Raw genomic sequence first — 27818 nt, forward strand, 5'->3', positions numbered from 1 at the left:
GGTTCTGTTTTGTCTCTGCCACCGGCAAAGGCAGGTCCAGAAAACTAGCTGCCTTCCGTACCACTGCGTGAAAGGAAGCAGCCTCCTCCGTGTATTCCCCTGGAGACGAAAGATCCCACTCAGGGGAAGTGTCCAGCCCACTGGCTGTATCTAGACCATGCAGTCCATCACCCGAGTCCTCTAGTTCTCCTTCTTCCAGGACTCGTTGGTACTCCTGCTCCTCTAATAAACGGAGAGCACATCTCCTCGAATGAAGCCTCTGCTCGATACGCGGAGTCGACAATGCCTCCGCCGAAGCCGAAGATCGGCGCCGATCTTCAGAAGCCACCGACGCCGCGTCCGGCGCCACAGGTAACTTCGGCGCCGATGAAAGAGCACTCGGAGCGGATGGACCCACCGGAGTCACAGGACGAAATCCCGACGTCGACAGGATGGAAATCTCCGGGGCCAAACCCTCCGAAGCCACCGGCGCCGACACCGGCGCCGAGCCCACGTTCCCAAAAGGGAGAAAGGGCATAAAGGGTGCCGGCCTTAGAGGCGCAGGAACACCCAATGAAAAGGCCAAAGGGCCAGCCGGAGCACCCCCTGGAGCCATCTGTTGGAAGATGGTATACATCGCATTTAGGAATGCGGTACTATCGGCTCCAGGGGTGGGAAACGCCGGATACTGGGGTGCCTGTATCGAAGGCGACCCCGACGCCGGCCTCGACGTCTGCGACGCCGGGGACAACACCAGAGGCTGCACCACTTCAATCACCGATGCCTGTCCAGGTGAAGTCGGTGACGCCGGAGAGGGCAACGGCGTTGATGGATGCAGCGTGACCGTGGGACTGACCTCCCAAGTCCTCCGGCGCCGATCCGAAGACCCGGAACGAGTCTCCTTGCTCGAATGGCGCCGTGATTCTCTACGGCACCGGGAGTCTCGATGACGCCGATGCCTTGGCGAAGAAGACTTCTTATGATGTTTTTCTTTCTTCGACTTCGCCATAAACAACTTCGCCTCACGTTCCTTGAGGGCCTTTGGATTCATGTGCTGGCATGAATCGCAAGTCGAGACGTCGTGGTCGGAGCTTAAACACCAAAGACAGTCGGAGTGAGGATCCGTAACTGACATCTTGCCCCCACACTCACGACAAGGCTTAAAACCCGACTTTCTCTGCGACATTATTACTGCAGCAAAGGACTACGCAGCAAAAAATACACTGTAACCACGAAAGTAACAGTTACTCCCTCGAAGATAACCGTTTCGAATGCACGGAAAAAAGGGAACCGACGTCGGCACGTCGTCGAGGACCTCTTATTGCCTGTATGACGTCAGACGGCGTCGCGTGGGCTAGAGTGACGTCCTCGTCGACGTGCAGAGACTAGGAAGAAGATTTCTGTCGAATGCTGGCGCCATGGGAGTATTCATTAGGTGAGGAATCCACAGGTAGTTGTATCCATCAGAAATTCTCATTACTTGATAATAGCTTATGGTAAAGACAGTGTAGTGGTCATTGCTGGAGACTTCGAGAAGGCATTTGACAGCCTAGAATGGCGATACCTATACAAAGTGCTATGTAAATTTGGGTAAAGCAAGAATTTTATAGCCTGGATGTGATTACTCTATACCCTACCATGGGCACAGGCAGCACTATTTAAGGGGACGATCAAGTGGAACGAGGCACCAGACAGGGATGCCTGCTCTCCCCTCTCCTCTTTGCCCTCACCATAGAGCCCCTTGAAGGCCTAGAAAGGGCAGGTATTGCCTATAGAGGCTCACGAGTGGGGAACGACACCTATTAAATGGCCCTATACACTGATCTGTTATTTTTAGCAGATACAGATGATGCACTTCAAGGAGCTACTAGACCGTTTTGGCTCACAATCGTGCCTACGGGTTAACTAGGGGAAGTACAATCTATTTCCCATGCTTTCGAACTGAGCAGCCCTGCAGGACCTGCAGGGTCTAAATGGGAGCTGCGTTGTCTGACCTATCTGGGAGTGCATATCTATGATAACAAGATGGACTGTTTTGAAGGTAACATAGGGAGGGCGATGCGGGGACTCTGCAGCAATATGACATTCTGGGAATAGCTACCTTAATCGGTAGCAGGCAGAGTTGCTTTATTGAAAATGATCACCCTACCACAGTTACTCTACCTTTTTGTTACCCTGCCGATATGGATATCCCAAACCTTTAAGGTTCTGAATTGACTAGTAATTGGGTTCCTGTGGGGAATGGATAGGCGGCGACGACTTGCACTTGAACACCTTCAGAGACAAACAGGAGATGGAGGACTGGCAGGACCACACTTCGAGACCTATTATCTGGCAGGCCAACTGCAATGGTTGACCCAGTGGATAGCCAGCCGCGTGCGACCGGACAAAGTGATACCACACTTTACTCCAGACCTCCTGACTCTAGCCCTGGTGGTCCTCTGGCTCGCGCCACCTCCGCAGATCGGGTGAGACTAGGCCTTACGCCCTGGAGATTCCCATGCAATTTTTGTCAGTTTTACCCCAGGGAGTTGACTAGAATGGACTAACTAGCTGGGTAGAGGCAGGACCAACATCAATGGGAACGCTGTTTCAAGCGGACACTTTCTTACCCTTTGAAGAATTCAGGACTCAATATGATATAACACAGGAACACTTTATGCTCCACACAGCGGTCACCGAGGCAATCACTAAACACTGGAGCACAGGACGAACAGAACCTTCTCTCTCCAGCATCTGTCAATATTTGACTAGTAGTGCAGGTACATATAAGGCTGTGACTTTATTATATGGGAGAATGAGAGCGACCCTTTGTCAGCCCCTCGCAAATCTTACATTGAAGTTGGAAGAAGACCTGGGCACAGAGATCACGGAGGTTGAGTGGGAGAACATACCAACTTGGGTCGCCAGAATATCCAGGAATGTTAGATTTCAGCTCATTAACCTATATGGGCTAAATAGGGCGTATTTGACTCTGGGACGGCTACAACAACATTTTTATGTCATGGAAGACAAACGTCCAAGGTGTGGGGAGGAGGCGGTAGAGTTTATTCAGATGTTCTGGGCCTGTCCAGTTTTGGGGGATTTCTGGCACTCAGTGATCGGTAAACTAATGGAAGTTATTGAGAGGGAGGTCCCATATGATCCCAAATATTGTTTACTTCATGGATACCCACACGCAGCCCAGCAGAAGGTGACCAACCAATTTCAGGACCTAGCGCGATTATTAGCAAAAAGAGAGATAACTAGAAATTAGAAACAGGCACGAGGCCCACAGTGAACGACCTGGAAAAAGGAAATGGTAAATTGGGCAAGGGCTGAAGAGATTGTGAGGGACCCAGAGGTCAAACGAGGTCAGGAGTCGATTGAGAGACACCAGGCCTGGAGTGCTTTAATATCTCTCTTGGAACACTCGGATACTGCACCAAATGACAATGCATTGCCCCATTGATCAATATAATACAATGCATAACCTAGGCAGAACAGAGAGTACATAGCGGTATCGTGAGGAATATACCTTGAGGGGACAGACAGGAAATCAGGAGTGGCACACACAGGGGAACCCTGAGAAATGGGGGAAATTGGACATAACGGGTATAAAGGAGAATTGGGGCAGTAGAGGACACAGGGAGGGAGGGAGCAGACGGGGATAGGCATCAAGCTGAAGGGCAATATAATTGAAAAGAATGAACACATGATGATCGGAAAAGGGGGGGGGGGGGGGGGAGTTCGCAGGGAACTATGGAATAAATTGTCTTCCATGACTCTTGAGACAGTTCCCAAATGTCAATATTCACATTGTTCTACTATACTGAGGTGTACATGTTTAGGTTGATATTGATGCTATCGCAATAATGCTGAAAGACTATCTTCACTGTGGAGCCCTGAAAGTGCCTAAGTGTTACTACTAAAGTTCAATAAAATGTTTTAAAAAACAAAAAAAAGCATTATGTCCAGTTGGCTACTGAAAGCAGGTGAACACGCCTAAGCACGCCACATGCACAAAACGCAGTTAATTGCTAACGGGCACAAGATTATGATCAAGCCAAGTAGGCAATGGAGATAGAGGAACAGAGCACCATGAATGGCCATAGGCCGAGTCCTGTGACACGCAGTCATTGGTGGCACAGGAAACAGGCATATGCAATTGAGTGCAGACGCCATGTCCAAGATGTACCATGAGAAAAGACTGCTTGCAGGGCAATGACCATGCCCACTGAGTACTGTGGGAATAGTACACTAAAAAAGTGTATCCTGCAAGAGAGAACAGTTGGTACTGGGGGCAAGGGACCATCCAGATGGTGTGCATCAAAAGCAGGTAAATAGTTGAGTGCCCTCTGGGCACAGTCAAAGCATTTATTTGGCCAGTAGTGGGAATATTTGAACTAGTAAGAATACATGGCTGAAGGGTCATACCCAGTGACCAGTTCCCACAAGACACATCTGTGGATCTCAAGAAGAAACTGGAATGCATGTTCTTCCAACTGTGTAACTTTCAAACATATTTCGCTAGTCCATAGGAACTAGTGTCACATAACGTAAATGTATTTGAAACAAAACGTACACTTTAGGGATTAATGGGGGCTCCTGTGTATTGATTAGCACTGAGCAGCAAACCCACAGCTTGCAAAACACTTACCATGCAACCCACAATAATGACAAGTGGTTGATCGAGATGGCAGCGCAAACATTTTCGGATCACAGCTCACAGAAAAGAGATTTTCAGAGTTACTCAGAAGCTTGGCCTCCTTGATAATTGCTGCATGACCTGGATTACTGTGCAACTGTGAAATAAGAGCAGACAAATGTAAGCTCAATTTTCTGCGTGTGGCGGATTAACACAGATTTCCACACAAGACTATATATACACAATCGTTAACTACAATAATTACTGAATAATTTATAAAAGAATAAAAACATAAAAATCACAAAATAAATAGTCCCTCTTAGAACAAGAGCAAGAATTTTAAACTGGTTATCTTTATACCGGATCCTAATGCCCACGACACCCAGACATGTTTAAGCACTAACTGACAATTTTTGATCTTGCCTTCGGCTATCAATTACTGAATGGGCACTAAATTTATAAAACTAAAAGGATGTAAAGACAAGGTTTTACAATCTGCCACACAAACACAACTTTGTCAGCACGAGTTGTGACTCAAAATCTTTGGAGGTTCATAAACTCCTATAAGGCCTGTGATAAGTCGTGAAAATCGTTTTTAATAGAACTTACAACAGGTTTGCACAGCGCCATCAACACATGCAGAAACATACCTAAATTTTTCAGTTTTCCTCATAGGTGTGCCATTGTAAATGTCTTCGTTTCATCTAGAGCGCATTGTTGCAATGTAATCTAAGTTTTCCAAACAAACCCATGTAGAAGTTACATGTTTTATATAAAGAGACCATCAGGCTTCCAGTAGACCTCACCAATCTGTATCATCGTATTACTCGTACTCTTAAGTCACTACACTGATTACCAACCAATGAACAAATTGCATTTCTAGCATGTTGTCTTGTACAAAAAAAAATTCATTACAACATCATTTACTATTAACCAACATTTGGCTGGCATACACTATCAGGGTTAAGCTTAGGGCCACTAAACAATACCTTTTTTTTAATTATTATTGAGCAGCTACAAAACATGAGAAATTTACAAGGAGCAAAACGTAAGATAAGATTAGATTACAATTCATCATCCAAAACTACTCTGGAGCTTATTCTCCTACGAACAGCAAATGTAAAGGCACATTTCAATATCGTATAGTGCCATAGGAAAATACTCTACTTTGAAAGTTGGTCCCCAAATACCCTTAAACTTGCGGCCTCTGCCTATTCTTAGTGTGTAAATTTATATCCTTAAGGCACTCCGCGTTAAGTTTTTGCCTCCCAGGCTTTATATGTAGGGAGACAGGATGATTTCCAGGCTTGTAGGATTAGGGATTTCATGATCAATGAGGATATAAATAGCAGCTGATTCGCCAGAGTCGTTAATTCAGAATGGCCTGAAGTTGCGAACAGGGCACCCAGGGCATCTGGAATAAGTACACATCGTAACTTCACGCTGATCCATTTGAAAATTCTGTCCCAAAAGTCCATAAGCTTGGAACATGTAAAGCGCAAATGAAGCCAGTCCCCTGGGTTTCCATTGCATTGTGGACAAGAACCTGGAGTGGTCGGGAATGCTTTTTTGATTTGAGCTGGGGCGAGATATAGCATCCATTTTGAAAAGAAGGCCATTCTTTTAAAGTTTCCCCCTCCTATCGCCTTGTGAGATATGATATTAAGGTTCCTCCACATTTTCAACTCAATTTTACACCCTGTGGGGTTTTCTATCTTCGTCACAAAACAGGGGAGTATTTGCAATGCTCCCTGGGGGTTGAGGATTGGGTACCAATTGCCGATCCCCTTCTGGTTCCTATAAAATAACTGGAAGATGAGAGGAGAGGTTAGATCTACTAAAGGAACGTGTGGGAGTAAGAAATGCAGTTATCTGAAGATAAGAATATCTTAGAGAGTCTGGAATAGCAACTCTAGCCTAACATTGAGCCCAGACCTTGATTTGAGTTCCAAAAATAAAAATAAAAAAATAAGCAAATCTAGTAAAACACAGATTAAGCCATTGATTATGATGCAAAGGAATCAGCTTTAGTCCCATCATCCCTGAATGGGCCAATAACATTGCGGTATGAAAACTAGGAACTTGATATTTCTCCCGAAATAAAGAAGGCTGGCATAGATTAATGTAGGGACTTTGTATCTAGTACGTTTAGGCTGCCGCGGGAAATGGTGCTAGCTGACATCTGTGCTCTAGTAACATACTTCAAATAGAAACTAGGGTTAGGAGATAAGGCTGCTCTGGAAACCCAATCCATAAAAGCTGAATTGTAGTATTTCCTAAAATTTGGAAGAGATAGACTTCCATCCTTGACTGAGAGGGATACAACATCCAAGTGTGCCGTTGGTTTTTTATTGGCCCATATAAACTGTCATAGTACCCCATCGAGTTCTTAAAAAATTTTTTTTAAAAAACTTCGATGGATTTGAATAATCACACTAGAGAAGATGAATAAAAGAGGAGTAAGGATCATCATTTTGACGAGTGCCACACGTCCAATCATAGACAAAGGAGAAACTTGCCATTTCTGTAATAGGGGTTGCACCTTCTTAAAAGTAGGGATATAATTTAGAGCAAAAAGATCAGAAAAATTGTGTGATACATAAATACCCAAATATCTGAAAGGGCGAGAAAGACGGTACTGAGCCCACATCTCCAGAGGAAGAACATTATCGGTGGTACTGAACAGGAGAGCTTTCGATTTAGAATGATTGATTCTTTATCACCCAACTCTGAAAAAACCCTTATTGTAGGAAAAGCCCTAGCAATATTTGTGGACTCTGCTACTAGATAGAGAATCATGTCGTCAGCTAACAATTTAAGTTTAGGTGCCTGGGTCATAAGAGGGAGAATATAGGTGTCTTGTCGCAGTGCCACGGCTAAGGGCTTGATGAACAGCAAGAAGAGCATTGGAGAAAGAGAACATCCTTGGCACGTGCCTCGATGAACTTGGAGAGTTCCTGCTATATGTGAATTGATATCAATTTTAGTGTGTGCTTTAGAATAGAGATTACGCAAAATCTGAATAAACAGTCTAGGAAACAAACTTTGCTAAGATCCTGAAAAGCACCTCCCATTGGACTAAATTGAAGGCTTTCTCTGCATCCAACATTATGATAGCTGCCGGTTTGTTGTTGTGAGAGTAATAATCTATCACCTGAATAAGAAAATTAGTATTCATGGCTAACAGCCTACCAGGAAGAAACCCACACTGATCTTCATGGATTAGGTCTTGAGCTACTAGAGTCAATATTTGTGCCAATATCTTTGTTAGAAGCTTATAATCTAAATTTAGTAGACTGATGGGACGATAAGAATCTGGTTTCTGAGGTGGCCTATCTTTTTTCAGGAAGCTAATCATTGTGGCCCTTGTAAAGGATGCAGGTATATCCGCCCCATGAATAACAGTATTAAAAAGGACAAATAAGCACCCAGCAATTTGGTCTACAAGGGTTTTATAGACTTCTGCCGGAAGACCGTCTTCCCCACAGGCCTTCCCATTCGATGAGGCCGTAATTGCCTCCTTTACTTCAAGAGTGAAATAGGCGATGCGAGTTTTGCCCTTGAAGATGCCTCTAAACTGGGCAGACTCACTGAATCAAGGTAGTGGTTGATCTGCTGAGCGTTGATTGGATGGGAGTGAGAATAGGTTTTTGAATAATGAGATAAAAAGACTTTCAAGATCTTCTGGATGATTTACGAGTGTACCAAGCCCCTCATCAAAAATAGATTTGATAGTGTCCTCAAGGTATATATATATATAATCAATACACGCTTGACTGAGCCCTAGTTGGAGCTCCTTGAACTTTTGCTTATTTAGTTTTGCCATGAAAGCCTTGTAAGATATAGTTTCACCTCTTATGTAAGCTTTGAGAGCTTCCCAAATAGAAAATGGGGAAGCTGAAATTTTTATTAATCTCGATAAAAGCGGTAACAGAAGTTTTAAGAGTCTGCACCCATCCTACATCTACCTAAAGAGATTTATCAAAGCTCCAACGAGGGCGAACTCCCATCTCACAATGCAGATTAAGATTGACCTGAGGTGCTGAATGATCTGAGAAAGGATTGGCATGTATAAAATAATTATTTTGTAGGAGAAGAAACTAAGTTAATATGAAGTCTATTCTGGAAGCCATACTATATTTTTTGAGAAATAAGTATAGTCATGATACTGCGGATGATCGGTCCTCCAAGCGTCTACTAAAGCTAGATCCAAAATGATCTTACCCAACCACTGGGAAACTATTTTTATTCTGCTTCTTTTTATTACGAGAGGAATCCAGCTGAATATATGGAATAACATTAAAATCTCCACCAATGATAAAGAGGCCGGGGAGTGAGCACAACACCTTATAGAGGCCCTGAAGGGGGCTTGATTCGTCATCTAATGGGCCATAAAAGCTCACAAAATGGATATAATTATTCAAGATAACAGTACCGATTACAACCCACAGTGACTGCGGGTCTCTCTGGATCTGGTACACCTTCCCAGGGAATTCTTCGGACACCAAAATAGCAACCCTTGAACAGCAGCAATGGCCGAAGCATTGTATACCTGAGTAATAAATTTAGGAAGCTCTGGGAGCTTATTTTGACATTTTAAATGAGTTTCCTGCAAGAGAAAAATCTGATTGCGAGGCCCTGAGCCTGTTGAGTATAGCAGCAAACTTAACATGGTTATTGGCGCCGTTAATATTACAAGAGACAACTCTTGGTTTCCTCCCTGACCCCTTTTTACCAAGCGCAGACATCCTATACCAAAATCAGGTGACCCCCTAAACAATCTCTCTGTGTGCATTTTGTTTTTTGATTTGTACTCTGTTTTGTCATCTGCTATTTCCCCCTCCCCACCCTAGTGCAACCCCCCCCCCCCCAACTTCCCCATAGGATCCCACCCATCATGGCCCCACTAAGCTGTGAACCATCCCTCACCCCTAAACCTCCCCCCACCCCACATACCCAAAAAGTACGCACGCTGTCATGGCACTCCTAGAGCCTTGATCTCAAGAAAGAGCAGCAAGGCAGTAGGGCAGAGCAAAGAAGCCAGACACACCCGCCCCACAGAAAAAAAGAAAGAAAAAAAAAAACATAGCACACCAGTATGAAATACACCCTAATGACGCATTACCATACTAGAAACCCCCCCTTCCCTACATCGCCCCCCGCCAGACCCCATTATTGCTTTTTCTTTAACAGTTCTAAGAAGTTCCTTGCTTCCTGAATGCCCTGAAAAATGTGTGCATGTCCTTTATGGAATACTAAGTTTAGCTAGTTGCACAATCCCCGCCAGAACCTCAAGTCTCAAACTCATTAATCATATCAACAAATTTGCAACGCCGGTGGACAGCTGCAATAGACGTATCAGAAAACACATGAAAGCTGAAGCTGTCGCCAGAGTTAAAATTCCTAATTTTTAAGGCTTGAGAAAGGAGTTGTTCCTTGATCCTATAGTCTCCAAAATTGACCAGGATAGTACGGGGATACTTTGAGTTCACAGAACGCGTAAATGGTACCCTATGTGCCCAGTTCTTGCCTTGTCCAGAAGGATACACTTGTGGATGAGATCTGAGACTACCTTGGTCATGGAAGAAGCTGCTTCAATCTCTTCGGGGACCCCTACGAACCTAAGGTTCGAGCGCCGAGACCTGTTCTCCATCTCATCCAACTTTAATTGAGGTTCTTCCAGTTCCAACTGGATCTGGGATGACAAAGACTCAAACTGCTTTTCAGCATCCTCTATGTCTCATACCCTCTGCTCCACTTGAGATACTCATGTAGAGAGATGGGTTAGGTGAGTATTTAGTTGGCTAAGCTGGTCATAAGTCTCCCTACGAGCCTCCTCTTGGGATAATTTTAGTGATCGTAATTCCTCAAGAATCTGACCCATCAGATCCTCCATTGAGGGGATACCTGTTACCCTACATATCGAACTGGCTGCGCTGGTTGGATCAAGAATACTAGGAGAAGAGCAGAGAGATTGTGAAGGAGTGTTAGTATTAGATGATATTGCGTCGGATACAATCGGGCAGGGACCTCCTAGAGTGGAATTTAAAGTCAGGACGGGGAGTGGCCCGCAGCCCATTGCAATTTCTTTGTTGGGAAAGATTGTTCTTCTTTCCCCCCCCCCCCTCTTCAACTCTCTTTGCTTTCAGCAGCAACCTTAAAGGCACCTCAGAGAACAAAGGGTATGCAGGTTTCTCCTGAGGCTGAAGGGTGATTGTAGATAGAGCGGGGGGTACTAGGTGCAATTGAAGCGGGCGAGGAATGATAAGACTCACTAGTAAGATTATTCAATGAAGAGGTGGAGGACTAAGAATAATTCCACAAATTGCACTGGCCGTGCCGTTACCTGTTCTTGACCCTCAGACGGGCTGGGCCCCAGTGGTGGAGACCGAGCTGGAGATGCCGGTGATATGGATTCTCTCATGGACCCCCCTAGGTCATGGCGCTCAGAGCTATGTCTTTGATTCTGACTCCTGCCACAGGACGGCAAAGTCTTGGATATGGGTCACTTTGGGATTTTCCCCGTTGTGCGTGCCTTAAACCCCAGATCACGTGCCATGCGTTTCACTGTAGAAAAGAGTCTGTGGCAGTACAATGAATTGTAATGGAGTACGGTGAGGCAGGATGTGGTAAGAAGACACTGCAGGTGGTGCTACTAGCGAGAAAGTCTTGAATGGAAAACAGGGGGGTAACAAACTGTATCCGCGTTAGCGTGAACCGCTTCAGTCGGACACCTATCCCCACAAACAAGCACTGGCTAGTGCTGCTATACCAGGCTAATTTGACACCATTTTTCTATTGGCCATCGAAATTAGAATTAGCCCCACAGTATCAGAAAGTCTCACAGATATGCAGTGCCTCAACTCCTTGGTGGCCTGTTGCGGTGATTGCTACAACAATGCAGGGAGAAGAAGCCACCATACAGCGCGCTGAGCCCTGTTCACAGCCTGCCACCAGATCCTCGGTCACTGGGTCTATATTTTCAGCACTTGGCTAAACAGCCTGCCCGTCGGGGTCGTTCCTTGCAAGGCCTGTGAACTCCTTAGACGGGGGAGAAACAAGGCCGCTAAACATTGGTATGGACGCACAAGTGCAAGCGCACTCTGCTCCGCCCGCCATCTTGACGCTCTGTAATGCTCTCAGTCACAGAGCATGACGGAAGCTCCACATGACCCACTAAACAATACCTGACGTAGACAAGCCTTAGGGACAGCGTTTTTAGTTGTGGCATCCTTCCTCTAGGGGACAGCCCAATCCCTAGGATTTTATACAAATCTAAAAACATGATTATTTCATCACCGTTATTTGCCCGTGGTTTATCAGTGATTTCGTTTGATCTTTAGAATTAAAATATTAACTTAGCTAGGCCAAAAAGAAAAATATGTCACATAATCCATAAGAGCATTTAAATTGCCATTTCAAAATCATTACTTTTCCCAGACCTACTCATGGGTATAATCAATGCTACAGTTAACCATCTCTATCACCCGCTTATTAAAAATATATTGTTTAGTGCCCTCCTTTTCGGAAGAACAAGGCGCCTTCCAGGGCACATCCTAGTTCCATTCCCTGAAACCCAAATGCCTAAAGAACGAGTTACTTACCTTCGGTAACGACTTTTCTGGTGGATACATTAGCTACCTGTGGATTCCTCACCTAATGAATACTCCCATGGCGCCAGCATTTGACGGAAATCTTCTTCCTAGCTTCTGCACGTCGACGAGGACGTCACATTAGCCCACGCGACGCCATCTGACGTCATACAGGCAATAAGAGGTCCTCGCCGACGTACCGACGTCAGTACCAACATTTATTACGTGCATGAGAACAATAACCCAATGCAATGAAAGAGCAAGGCAACATCCCATAACATTGTAAATCACACAACATTGCAATAAAATGGCTATAGATTTAATATAACTCCTTTTTTTTTTTTTTTAAATAAATATATACTAATTATGTATATACACAAAGATTATATATATATATATACACACACACAAATATCCATATATACAAAATCTATTGCAGTCTTGAAGACCAATAGGAGCGCACTCAAGGATTACTTGGTAAGACCAAAAAGGCAACGGGGAGGCAGGTGGGACCGTGAGGAATCCACAGGTAGCTAATGTATCCACCAGAAAAGTCGTTACCGAAGGTAAGTAACTCGTTCTTCTGATGGATACAACTACCTGTGGATTCCTCACCTAATGAATAGAGTCACAAAGCAGTACCACGCCCGGTGGTGGGTGCCTAAATGGTCAAACCAAGAAATCCTGCAGCACTGACCGTGCAAAATGGCCGTCCCTTCTGACCTCAGAGTCCAAACAGTAATGCTTCGCAAAAGTGTGAAGGGACGACCAAGTTGCGGCCTTGCAGATGTCGACCACAGGAACACCTCTGGCCAAGGCCGAAGTGGCCGACTTAGCTCTGGTAGAATGAGCTCTAATGCCATCAGGAGGATCCTTCTTTGCTAAAGAGTAACAGATTTTAATGCAAAGAACAACCCACCTGGAGAGTGTTCTCTTGTAGACTGCCTTCCCTCTCCTCTTGCCCACGTATCCGATGAACAGCTGATCCTCCAGCCTGAAGTCCTTCGTTCTATCAATGTAGAAGCTTAACGCCCTCTTTGGGTCCAAGCGATGTAGTCTCTCTTCCTCCTTTGAAGGATGAGGCGGAGGATAGAACGTGGACAAAGTAATTGTCTGGGCCAAATTGAAGGGTGAAACAACCTTCGGGAGGAAAGCAGCCTTGGTCCTCAACACCACCTTATCCCCATAAAAGTTTGTATAAGGGGATTTTACCGATAAGGCCTGCAACTCACTCACTCTCCTTGCAGATGTTATAGCCACCAAGAAGACTGTCTTAATAACTAAATACCTTAAGGGGCAAGAATGCATAGGTTCAAAAGGGGACCCCATAAGGAAAGTCAGGACCAAGGACAAATCCCATTGAGGCATAACGAATGTTTTGGAGGATATTTATGTAGAAGACCTTTCAAGAATCTGAGAACAATAGGGGACTTAAATAACGATGGTTGGTCTGGAAGACAAATGAAGGCTGACAAGGCAGACAAATAACCTTTAATGGTAGCCACTGCACAACCTTTCTGCGCTAGAGACAGAGCAAAAGACAAAACATCTGACAGATGAGCATGTAAGGGATCAATCTGTCTCTCTCCACACCACATAACAAATTTAGACCACCTATTAGCGTAGATAGATTTAGTGGAGTGTCGCCTGGCCGCTAATATAACATCCACTACATCAGGCAGGAGAGAGAAGGAACTCAGGTTGCCCCGCTCAAACTCCAGGCATGTAGGTGCAGACTCTGGAGGTTGGGGTGTAAAACCTGCCCCTGCGACTGCGAGAGGAGGTCTGCCCTGAGAGGGAGACGGAGCGGAGGGCACAGTGAGAGTTGGAGAAGGTCGGAGTACCACACCCTCCTTGGCCAATCCGGAGCTATTAAGATGACTTGGGCCCGGTCTTGGCGAATCTTCCTCCACACTCGAGGAATCAAGGGTATGGGGGAAACGCGTAAAGGAACTGGCCGCACCAGGTTATCTGAAACGCGTCCCCCAACGCTCCCTGCATCGGATACTGGAGGCTGCAGAATAACGGACAATGCGCGTTCTCCAGAGTGGCAAACAAATCTATCCGAGGAAACCCCCACATCTGGAAGATTAAACAGACTTGATCTGGATGGAGACGCCACTTGTGGTCGGCCGAGAAATGGCGACTGAGACTGTCCGCACGTACATTCAAGACCCCGGCCAGATGATTTGCTACCAAGCAAATCTGATGGTCCTTTGTCCAGGACCATAGTCAAAGAGCTTCTCTTCAGAGAAGGTACGACCCTACTCCTCCCTGTTTGTTTATGTACCACATTGCGGTAGTATTGTCCGTCAGGACCTGTACCGACTGACCACGAAGGGAAGGGAGGAAGGCCTTGAGAGCCAGACGTACAGCCCGCAACTCCAACAGATTGATATGAAAAATCTGTTCCTCTGGAGACCAAAGCCCTTTGATCTCCAGATCCCTCAGATGAGCTCCTCACCCTAGAGTGGAAGCATCCGTTATGACCGTGGTCACTGGTGGTGACTGCGCGAACGGCTTTCCTTGTGAAAGATTGTTGCCCGCAATCCACCACTTCAAGTCCACAGCAGCATCTCCGGAGATCTTGACAACACCTTCTAGATCTCCTTTGTGTTGAGACCACTGCCTTCGGAGGCACCACTGAAGAGCCCTCATATGCCAGCGAGCATGCGTGACCAACAGTATGCAGGAGGCAAACAGACCGAGCAGACGAAGGACCTGGAGGACTGGAACTACCGCTCCATTTCGAAACATTGGAACCAACTCCTGAATATCTTGAATCCGCTGAGGCGGAGGAAAGGCTCGATTCAATGTTGTATCCAAGTACTGCCCCTATGAACAGGAGGCGCCGAGAGGGCTCCAGGTGAGATTTGGGCACGTTCACCGAAAAGCCCAGGTCGAACAACAACTGGGTTGTTGACTGCAGATGATGCGACACAAGCTCCTGAGACTTGGCTTTGATCAACCAGTCGTCCAAGTAAGGGAATACTGCTATCCCCTTCCTTCTGAGCTCTGCCGCAACCACTGACATCACCTTTGTGAAGACTCGAGGTGCTGAAGTAAGACCAAACGGGAGGACCGCAAACTGATAGTGCTGCGACCCTACCACAAACCGGAGATACTTCCTGTGCGACTTAAGTATCGGGATATGAAAATAAGCATCCTGCAAGTCGACAGACACCATCCAATCTTCTTTGTTCAACGCCAAAAGCACCTGAGCTAGGGTCAGCATCTTGAACTTTTCCTGTTTGAGGAACCAATTCAAGATCCTCAGATCCAGGATTGGTCTCAACCGACCATCCTTCTTGGGAATCAGGAAGTACCTTGAGTAACAACCTCAACCCCTTTCCTGCTCTGGGACCAACTCCACCGCGCCCTTTGAAAGGAGGACTTGAACCTCCTGTTCTAACAACAGGAGGTGTTCTTCTGAACAATAAGATGGGCGGGGCGGGATGGGGGGGCGGAAACTCCCGAAAGGGAAGGGTGTAGCCTTTTCCCACAATACTGATAACCCAAGTGTCCGATGTAATAGTCTCCCACTTGTGGAGAAAATGCCGTAACCTCCCCCCTACAGGAGAGGAGTGAGTGGGAAATGGTGGAAGCCTAAGGCTGCTTTCCCAGCTGCACCCCTCCAGAGGACGAGGAAGAGGCAGAGTGCTGCTGAGAGGCTCCTCTGGTGCGGGCCCTACCCCTCCCTCTAAATGATCTATAGGGGAGGGAAGAGGTGGATTGCTGGAATCTCCCCTGAAAGGAAGAGGAGGAAGAGCCACGCCCAAATCCACAAAACCTCCTGAAAAATCTGGAGGAGGCAGAAGACGAAGGGGCTTGCAGCCCTAATGATTTGGCTGTGGCCCTGCTTTCTTGAAATCTCTCCAAGGCTGAATCTGCTTTGGCTCCAAACAGTTTGTCCCCATCAAACGGGAGGTCCAACAGGGTCGACTGCACGTCCGCAGAAAACCCCGAGTTACGGAGCCAGGCCTGCCTCCTTGCCACCACAGCCGTGCCCATTGCCCTAGCCACCGAGTCAGTCGTGTCCAGCCCAGACTGGATAATCTGGGTTGCGGCAGCCTGGGCATCCGAGACAACATTCAAGAGTCCCTGGGGAAGCTCCGTAAATGAAGATGAAATATCGTCCATGAGAGCATGGATGTATCTCCCCAGAATGCAAGTCGCGTTGGTGGCCTTCAACGCCAAACTACAAGAGGAAAATATCTTCTTGGATTGTGCATCCAGCTTTTTAGAGTCTCTGTCTCGGGAAAGATCCAGGCGCTGACCTAGAGGAACAGGAGGCTTGCACCACCAAGCTCTCCGGCGTAGGGTGTCTAGACAGAAAGCCAGGGTCAGATGGTGCAGCTCGATATCTCCTGGCCACAGCCCTATGAACAGCCGAGGAAGATACTGGCTTCTTCCACACCTCTAACACCGGATCAAGCAAAGCCTCATTAAATGGCAAGAGAGGCTCCGCTGCAGCAGAGGCCGGATGCAGTACCTCAGTCAGTAAATTCTGCTTCGTCTCTGCCACCGGCAAAGGCAGGTCCAAAAAGTTAACCGCCTTCCTCACCACAGCGTGAAAGGTAGCAGCCTCCTCTGTATATTCCCCTGGAGATGAAAGGTCCCACTCAGGAGAAGTATCCAGCCCACTGGCTGTATCCAGACCATGCAGTCCATCACCAGAGTCCTCAACCTCTCCTTCCTCCAAGACTCGTTGGTATTCCTGCTCTTCCAAAAGACGGAGAGCACGCCTCCTCGAATGTAGTCTTTCCTCGATACGCGGAGTCGACATGGCCTCCGCCGAAGTCGAAGATCGGCGCCGATCTCCAGAACCATCTGACGCAGCGTCCGGCGCCACAGGCAGCTTCGGCGCCGAGGAAGGAGCCGGACGAAGAAATCTTGGAGTCTCCGATGGACCCGCTGGAGTCACAGGACGAAATCCTGACGTCGACGGGATGGAAACTTCCGGGGCCAAAACCTCTGGAGCCACCGGAGCGGCCACCGGCGCCGAGCACACATTCCCTAAAGGGAGAAAGGGCATAAAGGGTGCCGGCCGTAGAGGCGCAGGATCACCCAATGAAAAGGCCAAGGGCCCCGAAGGACCAGCCGGAGCACCTCCTGGAGCCATCTGTTGAAAGATGGTACACATCGCATTCAGAAATGCGGTATTATCGGCTCCAGGGGCAGGAAAAGCGGGATACTGGGGTGCCTGGATCGAAGGCGACCCAGACGCCAGCCTTGACGTCCGCGACGCCGGAGACATCACAAGAGGCTGCATCACCTTAACCACAGACGCCTGTCCAGGCGAAGTCGGTGACGTCGGAGAGGGCAACGGCGTCGATGGATGTGGCGTGACCGTGGGACTGACCTCCCAAGTCTTCCGACGCCGAGCCAAAGGCGACCTCGAACGAGACTCCTTGCTGGAATGACGCCGTGAATCCCTACGGCGCCGGGAGTCTCGATGACGCCGATGAGACCTTGGCGAAGAAGACTTCTTATGATGTTTCTTCTCCTTTCTCTTCGACTTCGCCATGAATAGTTTAGCCTCACGTTCTTTCAGGGCCTTCGGATTCATGTGCTGACATGAATCACAAGTTGCGACGTCGTGGTCGGAGCTTAAACACCATAGACAGTCGGAGTGAGGATCAGTAACGGACATCTTGCCGCCACACTCTCGACTTCCTCTGAGACATTATTACCGCAGAGAAAACAGAAAATATACTGTAACTATGAAAGTAACAGTAGCTCCCTCGAAGATAACCATTTCGAATGCACGGAAAAAAGGGAACTGACGTCGGCGAGGACCTCTTATTGCCTGTATAATGTCAGAGCGTCGCGTGGGCTAATGTGACGTCCTCGTCGACGTGCAGAAGCTAGGAAGAAGATTTCCGTTGAATGCTGGCGCCATGGGAGTATTCATTAGGTGAGGAATCCACAGGTAGTTGTATCCATCAGAAATTACATTACTGACGCCATCCTTAATAATGTAGCTAATAATTATGTTTCATATCACTGGTTTCTTGTACAGCAATTGCCTTATTCCACTGCAATAATAAAGGTGGTGGCGGTGGTTTTAGCGACATCACTAGAGACTTTTCATTCAACAAATGTCTGTGTAATTCATGATAAATTCCTGGGCGACTGCAGAGCCTTCAGTAAAGTTACACATCAAGGAATCAATCTGATTCACTCAGGGGCATATATTCACACAAGCAGCAAAACAAGAGAAACTATTCCAGACACCAAAGACAGACCCATTCTCGACCCACGACTAGGTCTGAGACAGTGTTCTCAGTGTCCTGAGCTTGTTGAGAAGAGCAGCAGAAAAACAAGATTAAAGTTTCTACCAAAAAGGTAGTTTCCAAATCATTTTCTGAAACTGTGACGACAAGCTTCTTGTGCTTGGGTAATAAAGAAAATGAGAAGCCTCAAGGTGCACGCAGTTCAGAGAAGGTATAAATGCAACTAAATCCTATGGAAATTGTTGGTGCAGTGTTTCACAACCTGGGGTTTTATGCATCAGAGCAATCTCAAACACCAGAAGTTCACAGTTGTGTCACGTTCCATCGAAAGTGACCGCCATTCCCCATACTCAAAAGTACCAAGTTAGCCACACATGATGGCAGTCGCTGAGATGTTTATACAGGTGATTATAATGTTACCCCCTTGTATTGTCTCGAGACACACTTAAGACGCACAAGAAGCGTCACCTGATGATCCCACTAACAAAAGATGTAATCTGCTTTGCAGCAAATCATTTCTTTTTTTAAATTATTTTATTAAATTCAAGTTAACAGAAAAAACATACAGATACACGGCCATGATTATCACATAATGCTCCATTACAAAATATCAAAACACTACAATCATATATTCATATTCACGTGGGATGGCTTTACAAGTAGAAGGCCCCCTTGTCACACAGGCGTAAGGTCATATTAATTTCAAAGTTCCTGGCTACATAATTATAGATCAGTTGTACACCAGACAAGTCGGCAGTCAAACAGAAACCTATGCAATATCAGCACGCATAATTATTTGGAATCATCATCTTCAAAAAATCGCCCAGTATATTCTGTAATCACAGAACGGCTTTCAAGTCAAATGTTTCCTGGTTGTAGTGTGGCATAGAGTTCAGAAGTGGACTTGCACTAGAAAGTCTCATATCCAGCATGTCACTCTAGGACATGGTCCAGGCAACATAGCCAGGTTCTCTTCCGTAGCGCTAGGACAACTTATGGTACTCACACACATCATAAAACAAACATCCAAGCAACCTAACCAATGGCATGAACAGCTATGCAAATGATCGCATCATAGTAAGCTCCCCAATAACGGACAGCCAGAAATCTGAAGTTCCTGGGCAAGACCATGCCAAATGCATAAACCCAGCATGTGGTGCCCATATTTTGGACACATTTGATAATTTAGGCTAAACATTTTACATTATCTTCTGGTGTCATGTATATGCAAAGAAACAACTTGTAAAGCATAAGCCTATGTCTATATTTTGATTACACAAATTTTCCAAAATACTGATCTCCAATATCTGCAGACCACTTCTCCATTGCCCACACAGTCACATCACTTCTATTTTCAGCAAATCACCTGTACAGTTTAGCAACGCAGGCCTGTGTATTTTCCACCGCAATTGTACCAGTAAGAGGGGCCAAAGACTTATCTTCTTCAGGGACGGAAGGACATAAGCTTTCACCATGACATTAAATAGGTCTCAAGAACTCTGTTGGCCAGATTCTTGAGCGGATTCTAAAAGAGTTGACAGACTCGTACCAGAATGTTTTTAAGGGTATGCACTATTGCTTGTGCCATAGTTTGCTGAAGGGCCTGGTCATTCTCCAGTGGACTCACCAGTGAGCATAAACCCAGTAGCCAAACATCCTTCTGCAAAGATTCCTATGCTCTGACAGCACACACTATTGTCGACATTAACTCCTTTAGGTAGGCGGAGTGAAAGTACAGAGATGTTGCTAGTGTTCTCTGTTTGACTGCTTATTTTCAGCAACAATAGGTAGTAGAAGAGGGAGAGAGGATATTCCAATACAGAGCATAGTGGGTCTGTGCCACTAAGAAATAAAGTTCGGAATTCCGAACTGAAAAGAAAAAAAAAAAAAACACACATCATATGGAAGGATAAGTATAAAGCATTCAATTATTGAGTTCTTCCGTCTCATATCAGGTGAGTCAGATGTCCCACTAATGTTATGTAGAATGATTTTCGTAATAAACCAGGTTTGATGCCAAACAGATACAAAAAATATGCTATTGTGATCATTTTTACAAGAGATGCGACAATCCACCAAATCTGCATTTTAGTTTACTTCTCAACCTGTGGGTTCAACTTATCTACTGCAGGTCGATTATTATCATGGATCACTAAATCTTTAGATCTATCTATGATGACTGAGATGCTTAACTGAATCCATGCCCCAGTACAGAGTGTAGGCAGGCTTTTAGTAGGTGTTAGGAGGAATATTTACCACTTTCCCCAATAATGGTTATCACTGATACAGCACCCAAGCACCCTATTATTCATAGTACTGGGAGGAGATTTTCCACTGGTCTCTTAATAAATAGAAGTATGTGATATGAATATAGTTGTATGATCAGTCTTCCTCTCATAAATCGAAGCCCCACTGCCGCTGATGCTTGCTGATCATAGGCATCAGAGGCTCCACAGCCAGGGCAAATATCAGGAGTGACAGCGGGTGGCCATGCAGTGTGCCACATCAGATACCAAAGGGATGGGATATATATCCATAAATCCTTTACCTTGGAAAGGGTCTGTGTATACTAGTTTGACTAGGTTCAGGAAAAGGTTTCCCAGTCATATTCTTTCTTTAACATAATACATGTACTCTCACTCCAGGGAATCAATAGCCTTTTCGGTGTCTAAAAAACGACACTTTCAGCAGATTAGAGTCCAAATGGTCCATAATTACAAACAGAGTGCTTAGATTATATGATATCTTCCTACCTGGGCTATGGCAGGACCATATCTTTAATCACCGATGCTAACCTGTTTGCCACAATGTACACAAGCATTTCTGCATCAATATTACGTAGAGACAGTGCTATTTATGACTCCCTTTAGGGGGGTCTTTCACAGGTTAAGGTAAGGTACCTATGGTCTTTCATGGTCTCATTATACATTGCCAGCAGACCCTTATAAGCCTTACAAAATTCTGCAATCAGGTCACCTGCCCCTGGTTTATTTACGTGTTGTGAGTTAATCTATGGCAGTTTTCAACTGTTCTAAGCACAATGAGTCTCCTAAACATTCAATTTCTTCTGTATTTCATCTTTGGTACACTCAAACCCAAATACTCTTACGCCCCGGGGAGTCTGTATCAATAGTTAGCAGGTCCAACATGTGTCCACCCACATGGGGGCATTTTGGGTGCATTGCCCATAGATACCCAAGAGCGCTTTTGTACCAGGCCTAGAACCCTTTTTAGAGTCTAGAGTTCCACAAGTGCTGTTCCACAGCATCAAACAACAGACTCTGGCTGTCAACTGGATTGAACCAGAGCCTTCCAAGGCTCCCAAAATACATCAGACAGAGGCAGACTGTATGGATGAAGAGGGAAATCGTCCCCACTTTCCATTTGATGACTACTCAACTCCCCTAGGGGGCGAACAACTCCCAGTCAAAGGACTCTCACAGGGATTTGTCCTTTAAGGGCATGGCGTCCCTCTTCAGACCCCATAGCTACTTCCCTCCCCAAGCCCGAAACTGCAAATACCTATGACATGCTGGACCCAGATATTTTGATATACCTCTGAGAAAGTAGCAAAAGCGTACCCCAGAGATGGACTTAAAAATGGCTACCTTTTAAGGGAAATACATAAGAGATCCTTGAAATTAAAAAAAAAAAAAAAGCCACAGATCGCTCATAGCGATCCTGCCAGGATAAATTACTGGATGTTACAGGACCCCTCACGAAGATCTTCGACGTGGCTGAGGAAGCTAAACAATTGCGTTCCCTCATCTTCCCAGACACTATCTGGTTTGGTACAATGCACAATCATTTTCTTAGTCAACCCCAACTATCCTTTGTCTACCGAGCGCAGGAAAATCCTCTTGATCAAGGTGGAGCCCAAGCTGGGGGATCTTGCATCCTCAGAAGTGGGTCCAGTTGCCCAAGAGGGACGGTTTGGAGACCCCTTTGTTAATGAACTGGGCAAATCTGTCTATACATTGACTTCTTTGGCGAAAGATCAAGTATCAGATGACACGCATCTTTAACACTTCGGTTTTCCCAGTGGGCAGTCGTGGTAGAGGGCACATGGCCAGGCGTACGCTCACAATTGGCCCCTCCAGGAAGTCAAGGCTTTCAAAGTGGTTAATGGCAAGACCAATTCCAACTTACGAGTCTTCGACCCCTCCAGAGGACTTCGACCCTTAAGTGGCAGAGGAGATTCTCGAGAAATCTTCTGCAGAATTGGCTCCAGTAAGTATTTTCTTCTTCTGGACTAAAAATGGGTGGGTGTTTAGCTCAGTTTGTATACAACCGGGGACACCTCATGTCAGATGCATGGGTCCTCCAAACAATAAAAGGCTTCCATATAGAGTTTTACACACTCCTGTGCAAAGGAAACTCGCTCATCCTTTCGCATTGTTCGAATGATACTCTCTCCTGATCTCCGAAGAGGTAGAGGAACGGCTGAACAAAGCGGCTGTAAGCTTTACCACTCCGAATCCAAAGGGATTGCAAAGCAATCTCTTGATGGACAGGAGGGATGAGGGCCAACGTCCGGTTATCAACCTACAGGAGTTCAGCAAGTGTCTTGTTTACTGCCACTTTAAAATGGAGGAAATCTACCTCCTACGAGATATTCTGTGCACTCGCACTGAATGAGCCGTCTGGATCTGAAGGATGCGTATCTCACAATCCTGATCTTTCCACCACACTGGTGTTTTTTTCCAGTTCATTTGGGCAGTTCAACCATACAAATTTTCCTCCTCTGCTCCTTGGTGCTTCACCAAAGTTTTGAAGACAGCCATGTAACACCTCTGGCTCAAGGGATAGGTCCACACACACACACACACACATACACACACACACCCCTTCATTCTGGACCAGTGTCCAAGAAGCATGTTCACACAACCGTTCAACTGCTGGAAAACTTTGGCTTTACCACCAACACCAAGAAGTTGCAAAGAACAATTTTTCAAGGGTTTGGCAGACTCCTGCCAGGCCAACCTAAGCTTTCCCAGAAAAAAAAAAATAAGTGTCAAAAAATCGAACAAGAGCTCCACAAGACTCTCTCATAAGAGACAACCTCTTTGAGACAGGTGGCCTGTCTTATGGGACTCCTTTCCTCGTTGATTCAGGCCAACTTCCGGGTCCTCTCAATTACTGAGCTCTTCAGTGCATGAAGGCTCATCACCTCAGCACAGGTGTGACATTCGGAGAAGGTCCTTCTGACAGAAGAAGCAAAGGAAGAAATGGGATTGCGGCTCACACATATGGAAGTGTGCAACGGACGAGCAATCTTTGCTTCCAATCCATATACGATTATCGAATCTGACACCAGCAGAGAAGACTGGGGAGCACGTTGTGGCAAGTTATCCAGGTCCCCCTCCCCTCAACCACCTCCACCTGCCAAACAAACGTCTGTTAGCTAACCCTTCAAATATCGTCAGTGGACAGGGCTGTTCCTCTAATCACTGGGGTACGACTTGTCTCATGGAGTGCGGCAGGTCTGAGATCTGTCCTCCCCGTCCCGTCCTTTGCCTCCTTTATTGAGGAACATGACGTGTCTTCTTAAGGAGACATGGTCGATTGATCCACTTTTTTGGACTGGCTACTTAAATTTTCATATCCCTGCTTTGCCCAGTAGCAGAGGTAGGCCTTCCAGTGGCTTACCCATTTGTGCTAGAACATCACTAACCTGTGGCATATCACAGCTATACATTGATTCCCTTGACATATTATATCTTCGCCTATCATTTGGACACAGTTTATAACATTTACACTAGAGGGGCTTGGGGGGTGGGCGTACAGTCTCCAAAAGCTTCTGTTTGTGGAGACATTTCTTCAAAATTATCCCCAGCATCACTAAATCATTGTGGCAGGTGACTTCAATGTCACATTTGAGCCTCTTGACTGGGATGATCTGGGGTTTACCCACGAGGAGGATTGGGCATGGTCTATCCCTGCCTTGGATATCCCGCCCATCAAAAGGTGGACGCAGGTTGCTGTCCAAGTAAAATCACTGACCATGGAATTTGGACTCAGGGCACTTAATGGCAGGACTAAATCTGAAGCAAAGTGTTGCCACACATATAACAAAGGCAACCACACTAGTAGAATTGATTGTATAGTCGATATAAGATTATGGCCCCTAGTCATCGACATGATGGTGATTGAGAGATCTGAAAGCGACTATAACCCTCTTTCCGTCCATATGTCTGCTTTGTGTAACCACCTGTCCATGATTAACACCCCAGTAACTGCACCAGAGGGAATAAGTCTGGTTATTGACAAAAGTCACCTAAAGTGGAATAATGTTTTGGCTCGACCAATGCTCATCAATGCTGGGTTTAGAGGCGGGACTCGCAATCCCAAACAAGCAAATAGGCTTAACTCACATCTTATACTTCGAGGGCATTGCGGCCCACTTCTCAGTAAATATAGTTCCTGGTGGCAAGAGGCTTAAAGGTAGGCATCGCAGGTTTAATAAGAGTGTCGGTCCTTAAACAAGCATTTAATCCAAGCTATCAAATCTAAGGATGTAAACGCCATTCGCTCAGCTAGAAAGTCTTACAAATCATCTGTCTGCAAAGCCAAGCATGATCAAGATGACAAGTGGTGGGCTGCACTTAATGATGCTGCACGAGAGAGCAACTGTAGTGAGTTCTGGTCCTAGCCAGCACGCAGCCCAGAAAATAGCGCACAGAACATTACAACTAATATTGCTCCAAAGGACTGGGTAGACCATTTTAGTGGGTTGTACTCCTATGACCATGATAGTATAACCTTTGAACATAAGGACTCTTGCTCAAATATCATTCTAACACCCACCCCTCCAGTGCCGCAGCTGTTCTCCCATGCGGATATAGCATTTCCTTAGGTACTCTAAAGTGTGGTAGGGCACCTGGCTCAGATGGTGTTCCAGCAAACCTATTCTTAACAGACATTGAAATCTGGTCAAGATATATCACCATCATATTGAATGCAATAGCACCTGGGGCACCAATCTGAGTCCTGGAAGGGTGCCATTGAAGTCCACATTTTTAAAAAGGGTGACACAGCCCTCCCACGTAATTACAGGCCAATTAGCTTAATAGACTGTGTGCAGAAAGTGTTCTGTCACTGCCTTTTGGGAAAGATTCAAGAATGGAAGGCTAAACAAGACATTCTTAGTCCTCTTCAGGCAGGTTTTCATGAAATAATATCCACCATTGAGCAAGCCCTCAGGTTTTTGCTTTTATACTGGAAGACAGTTTTTATTGGCAAAGGGAATCTGTATGTTGCTTTTGTGGATTTGAAATCCACATTCGATCTAGTACCCCGTAACAAGCTGTGGGAAGTTCTTTGCCTAATGTGAATCCTGAGCACAATCTTGTACTTTTAATTTGGCTTCATGAGGGTGATTATGCATGTGTCACGTGGGATGACAAGGGGCAGCTAACTGACAGAATCCAGGTGTCAAGGGGAGTATGGCAAGGGTGTGTCCTTGCCCCCACCTTGTTCTCCTTGTACATTAATGATATTGTCTCCTCTTTACTTTAGTGGAGGCTGATGCACCTTCGTTAGGAACACACAAAAATCCGGTCTTGCTCTTTGCAGATGATACACTCCTGATATCCAAGAACCCAAGCGGATTCCAGAAACTCCTCACATGCTTTGAGGAATTTAGTTCCACGCGGGGACTTGAAATCAATGCATCCAAAACCAAATTAATGACGCGCAATCCCCACAGATCCTTCAGAGGGAAGTTTATCCTCGAGGGTACCCCACTTAAAAAGGTGGGTACATTTAGTTACCTGGGCCTAATGGTAACAGAAAAAATGCCTTGGAAATCATGTATTGTAAAGCAGGCACTAAAACTAAAGCAAACATCAGGGGTTTTAATAAAGGATTTTTACCTATCACACATCAAACCAATATGCCCTGCACTCCAAATATACGAAGCCAAGGCTGTGAGCTCGGCTCTTTACGGAGCTGAACTATAGAGCTATGCCAAAACTCAAGAAATAACGATCTCTGAAAATAATTTCCCTAAGAAATCTCGTGTCCCTCCCACCAACCACTCCACTGTGCCCCCTTTTTAAGGACCTAGGCATAAAACGTATTGGCCACAACGCCCACCCACATCCCCTCTTGTACTGGCAGCATCTTTGGACCACTCCAGAGCCTGCTTCTTTTACTCTAGCCCTGCAGGTCGTTTTTAGAAACTAACCGTTCTCATAGTATCCCCTGGCTCAGACACATCAAGGTGGTACTTTATTCGCTTGGGCTCAGAGAACTCTGGGACTCTCCAACTACTGCCACCTTTCCAGCAAAAACTGAGCTAAAAAAATTGTACTGGCAAATAGTAGGCTCTGACGATCTGGGGGCTGCACTTCACTCAACACTATTATGTGAATTTGCCAACATAAAAGATGTGCAAATACGAGGCCTTCTGGGACATAATCACGGTGCCTAGAGAAAGGAAACTGTATTTCCAGTTCCGCATAGGTACCTTGCCACAAAGATCACTTACCAGTTGCTGGTCATATGAAGAAACAAGTATCTGCCCTGCTTGCAAAGCACCTATTGAAAACCTCCCTCATGTTTTATTTGTCTGCCCTGCATACGCTGCCTCTCGTAGGAAATGGTTGGCCACGGCTTGTAGACTGCTGGGAGCCCGCAGATCCGACATAGCCCTTCGCATTCTCAGATCAGACACTTGCTCGACGTTAGTGATTGCTGTTGCCGAGGTCCTTGGGGCTAGTTGGATTGTTAGAGGAAAACTTAACTGTATAATGGTTTTAGTAAGAATGTATCAATTCACCCATAGTGTTATTATTTTTATTTAGTTATAGGTACTGTACATATTTTATATAACCATCTGTATTTATTTATTGCTGCTATGTGCTTTTATGGCCCCTGTGGCTGAAATAAAGTTCTCTTGACTGAAACTATCCAGGGATGAAAATTTTCTCAAACTCCTAGAAGGCTCCTTTCTCCGTTGCTGGACCTAAGAGAGAACATATTGCTGCCTATTACTGAAGATGGTACATGTTTCCACAGTACAAGAAGATAATCATCTCGGGACGCAGTCGAAAGCACTTGAAGAGCTGAGAAAAAGCTTTTTGCATTTTTGCCTGATTACATCACGCTGATTGCGGAGCAGCTTACCAGCCAGGCCAACTAAGTGACAGACTGGAACTCTAGACATCTACTGGATTCAAGTCTTTGAAAGCTACACCCCTCGATATTCTAAGCCTTCGAAAGACGCCTGGGTCCCTTTTCAGCAGATACATTTGCACCAAGACTGGACTAGCAACTCGAGAGATTATTCCGCTGAAGACCGGACACACTGACGGGGGAAGCAGATGCTTTTTTTTCCAGTACTGGAGCCAGGAGTGGGGTTACACGTTTCCCCCCATCCTC

At 45.8% G+C, this 27818-nt stretch overlaps 1 protein-coding gene across 2 annotated transcripts in view; it reads right to left on the reverse strand.

Annotated features, from left to right (window-relative positions):
- TDRD1 (tudor domain containing 1) overlaps positions 1-27818 on the reverse strand; it is a 1656135-nt gene that overhangs the window by 1420572 nt on the left and 207745 nt on the right. For both annotated transcript variants that reach the window (XM_069239312.1, XM_069239311.1), the window contains one exon: positions 4619-4763. In XM_069239312.1, the coding sequence (XP_069095413.1) occupies positions 4619-4763 (145 nt within the window). The remainder of the gene's footprint in view (positions 1-4618; positions 4764-27818) is intronic.

This window comes from Pleurodeles waltl, chromosome 6 (assembly GCF_031143425.1).
Source record: "Pleurodeles waltl isolate 20211129_DDA chromosome 6, aPleWal1.hap1.20221129, whole genome shotgun sequence".
NCBI lineage: Eukaryota > Metazoa > Chordata > Amphibia > Caudata > Salamandridae > Pleurodeles > Pleurodeles waltl.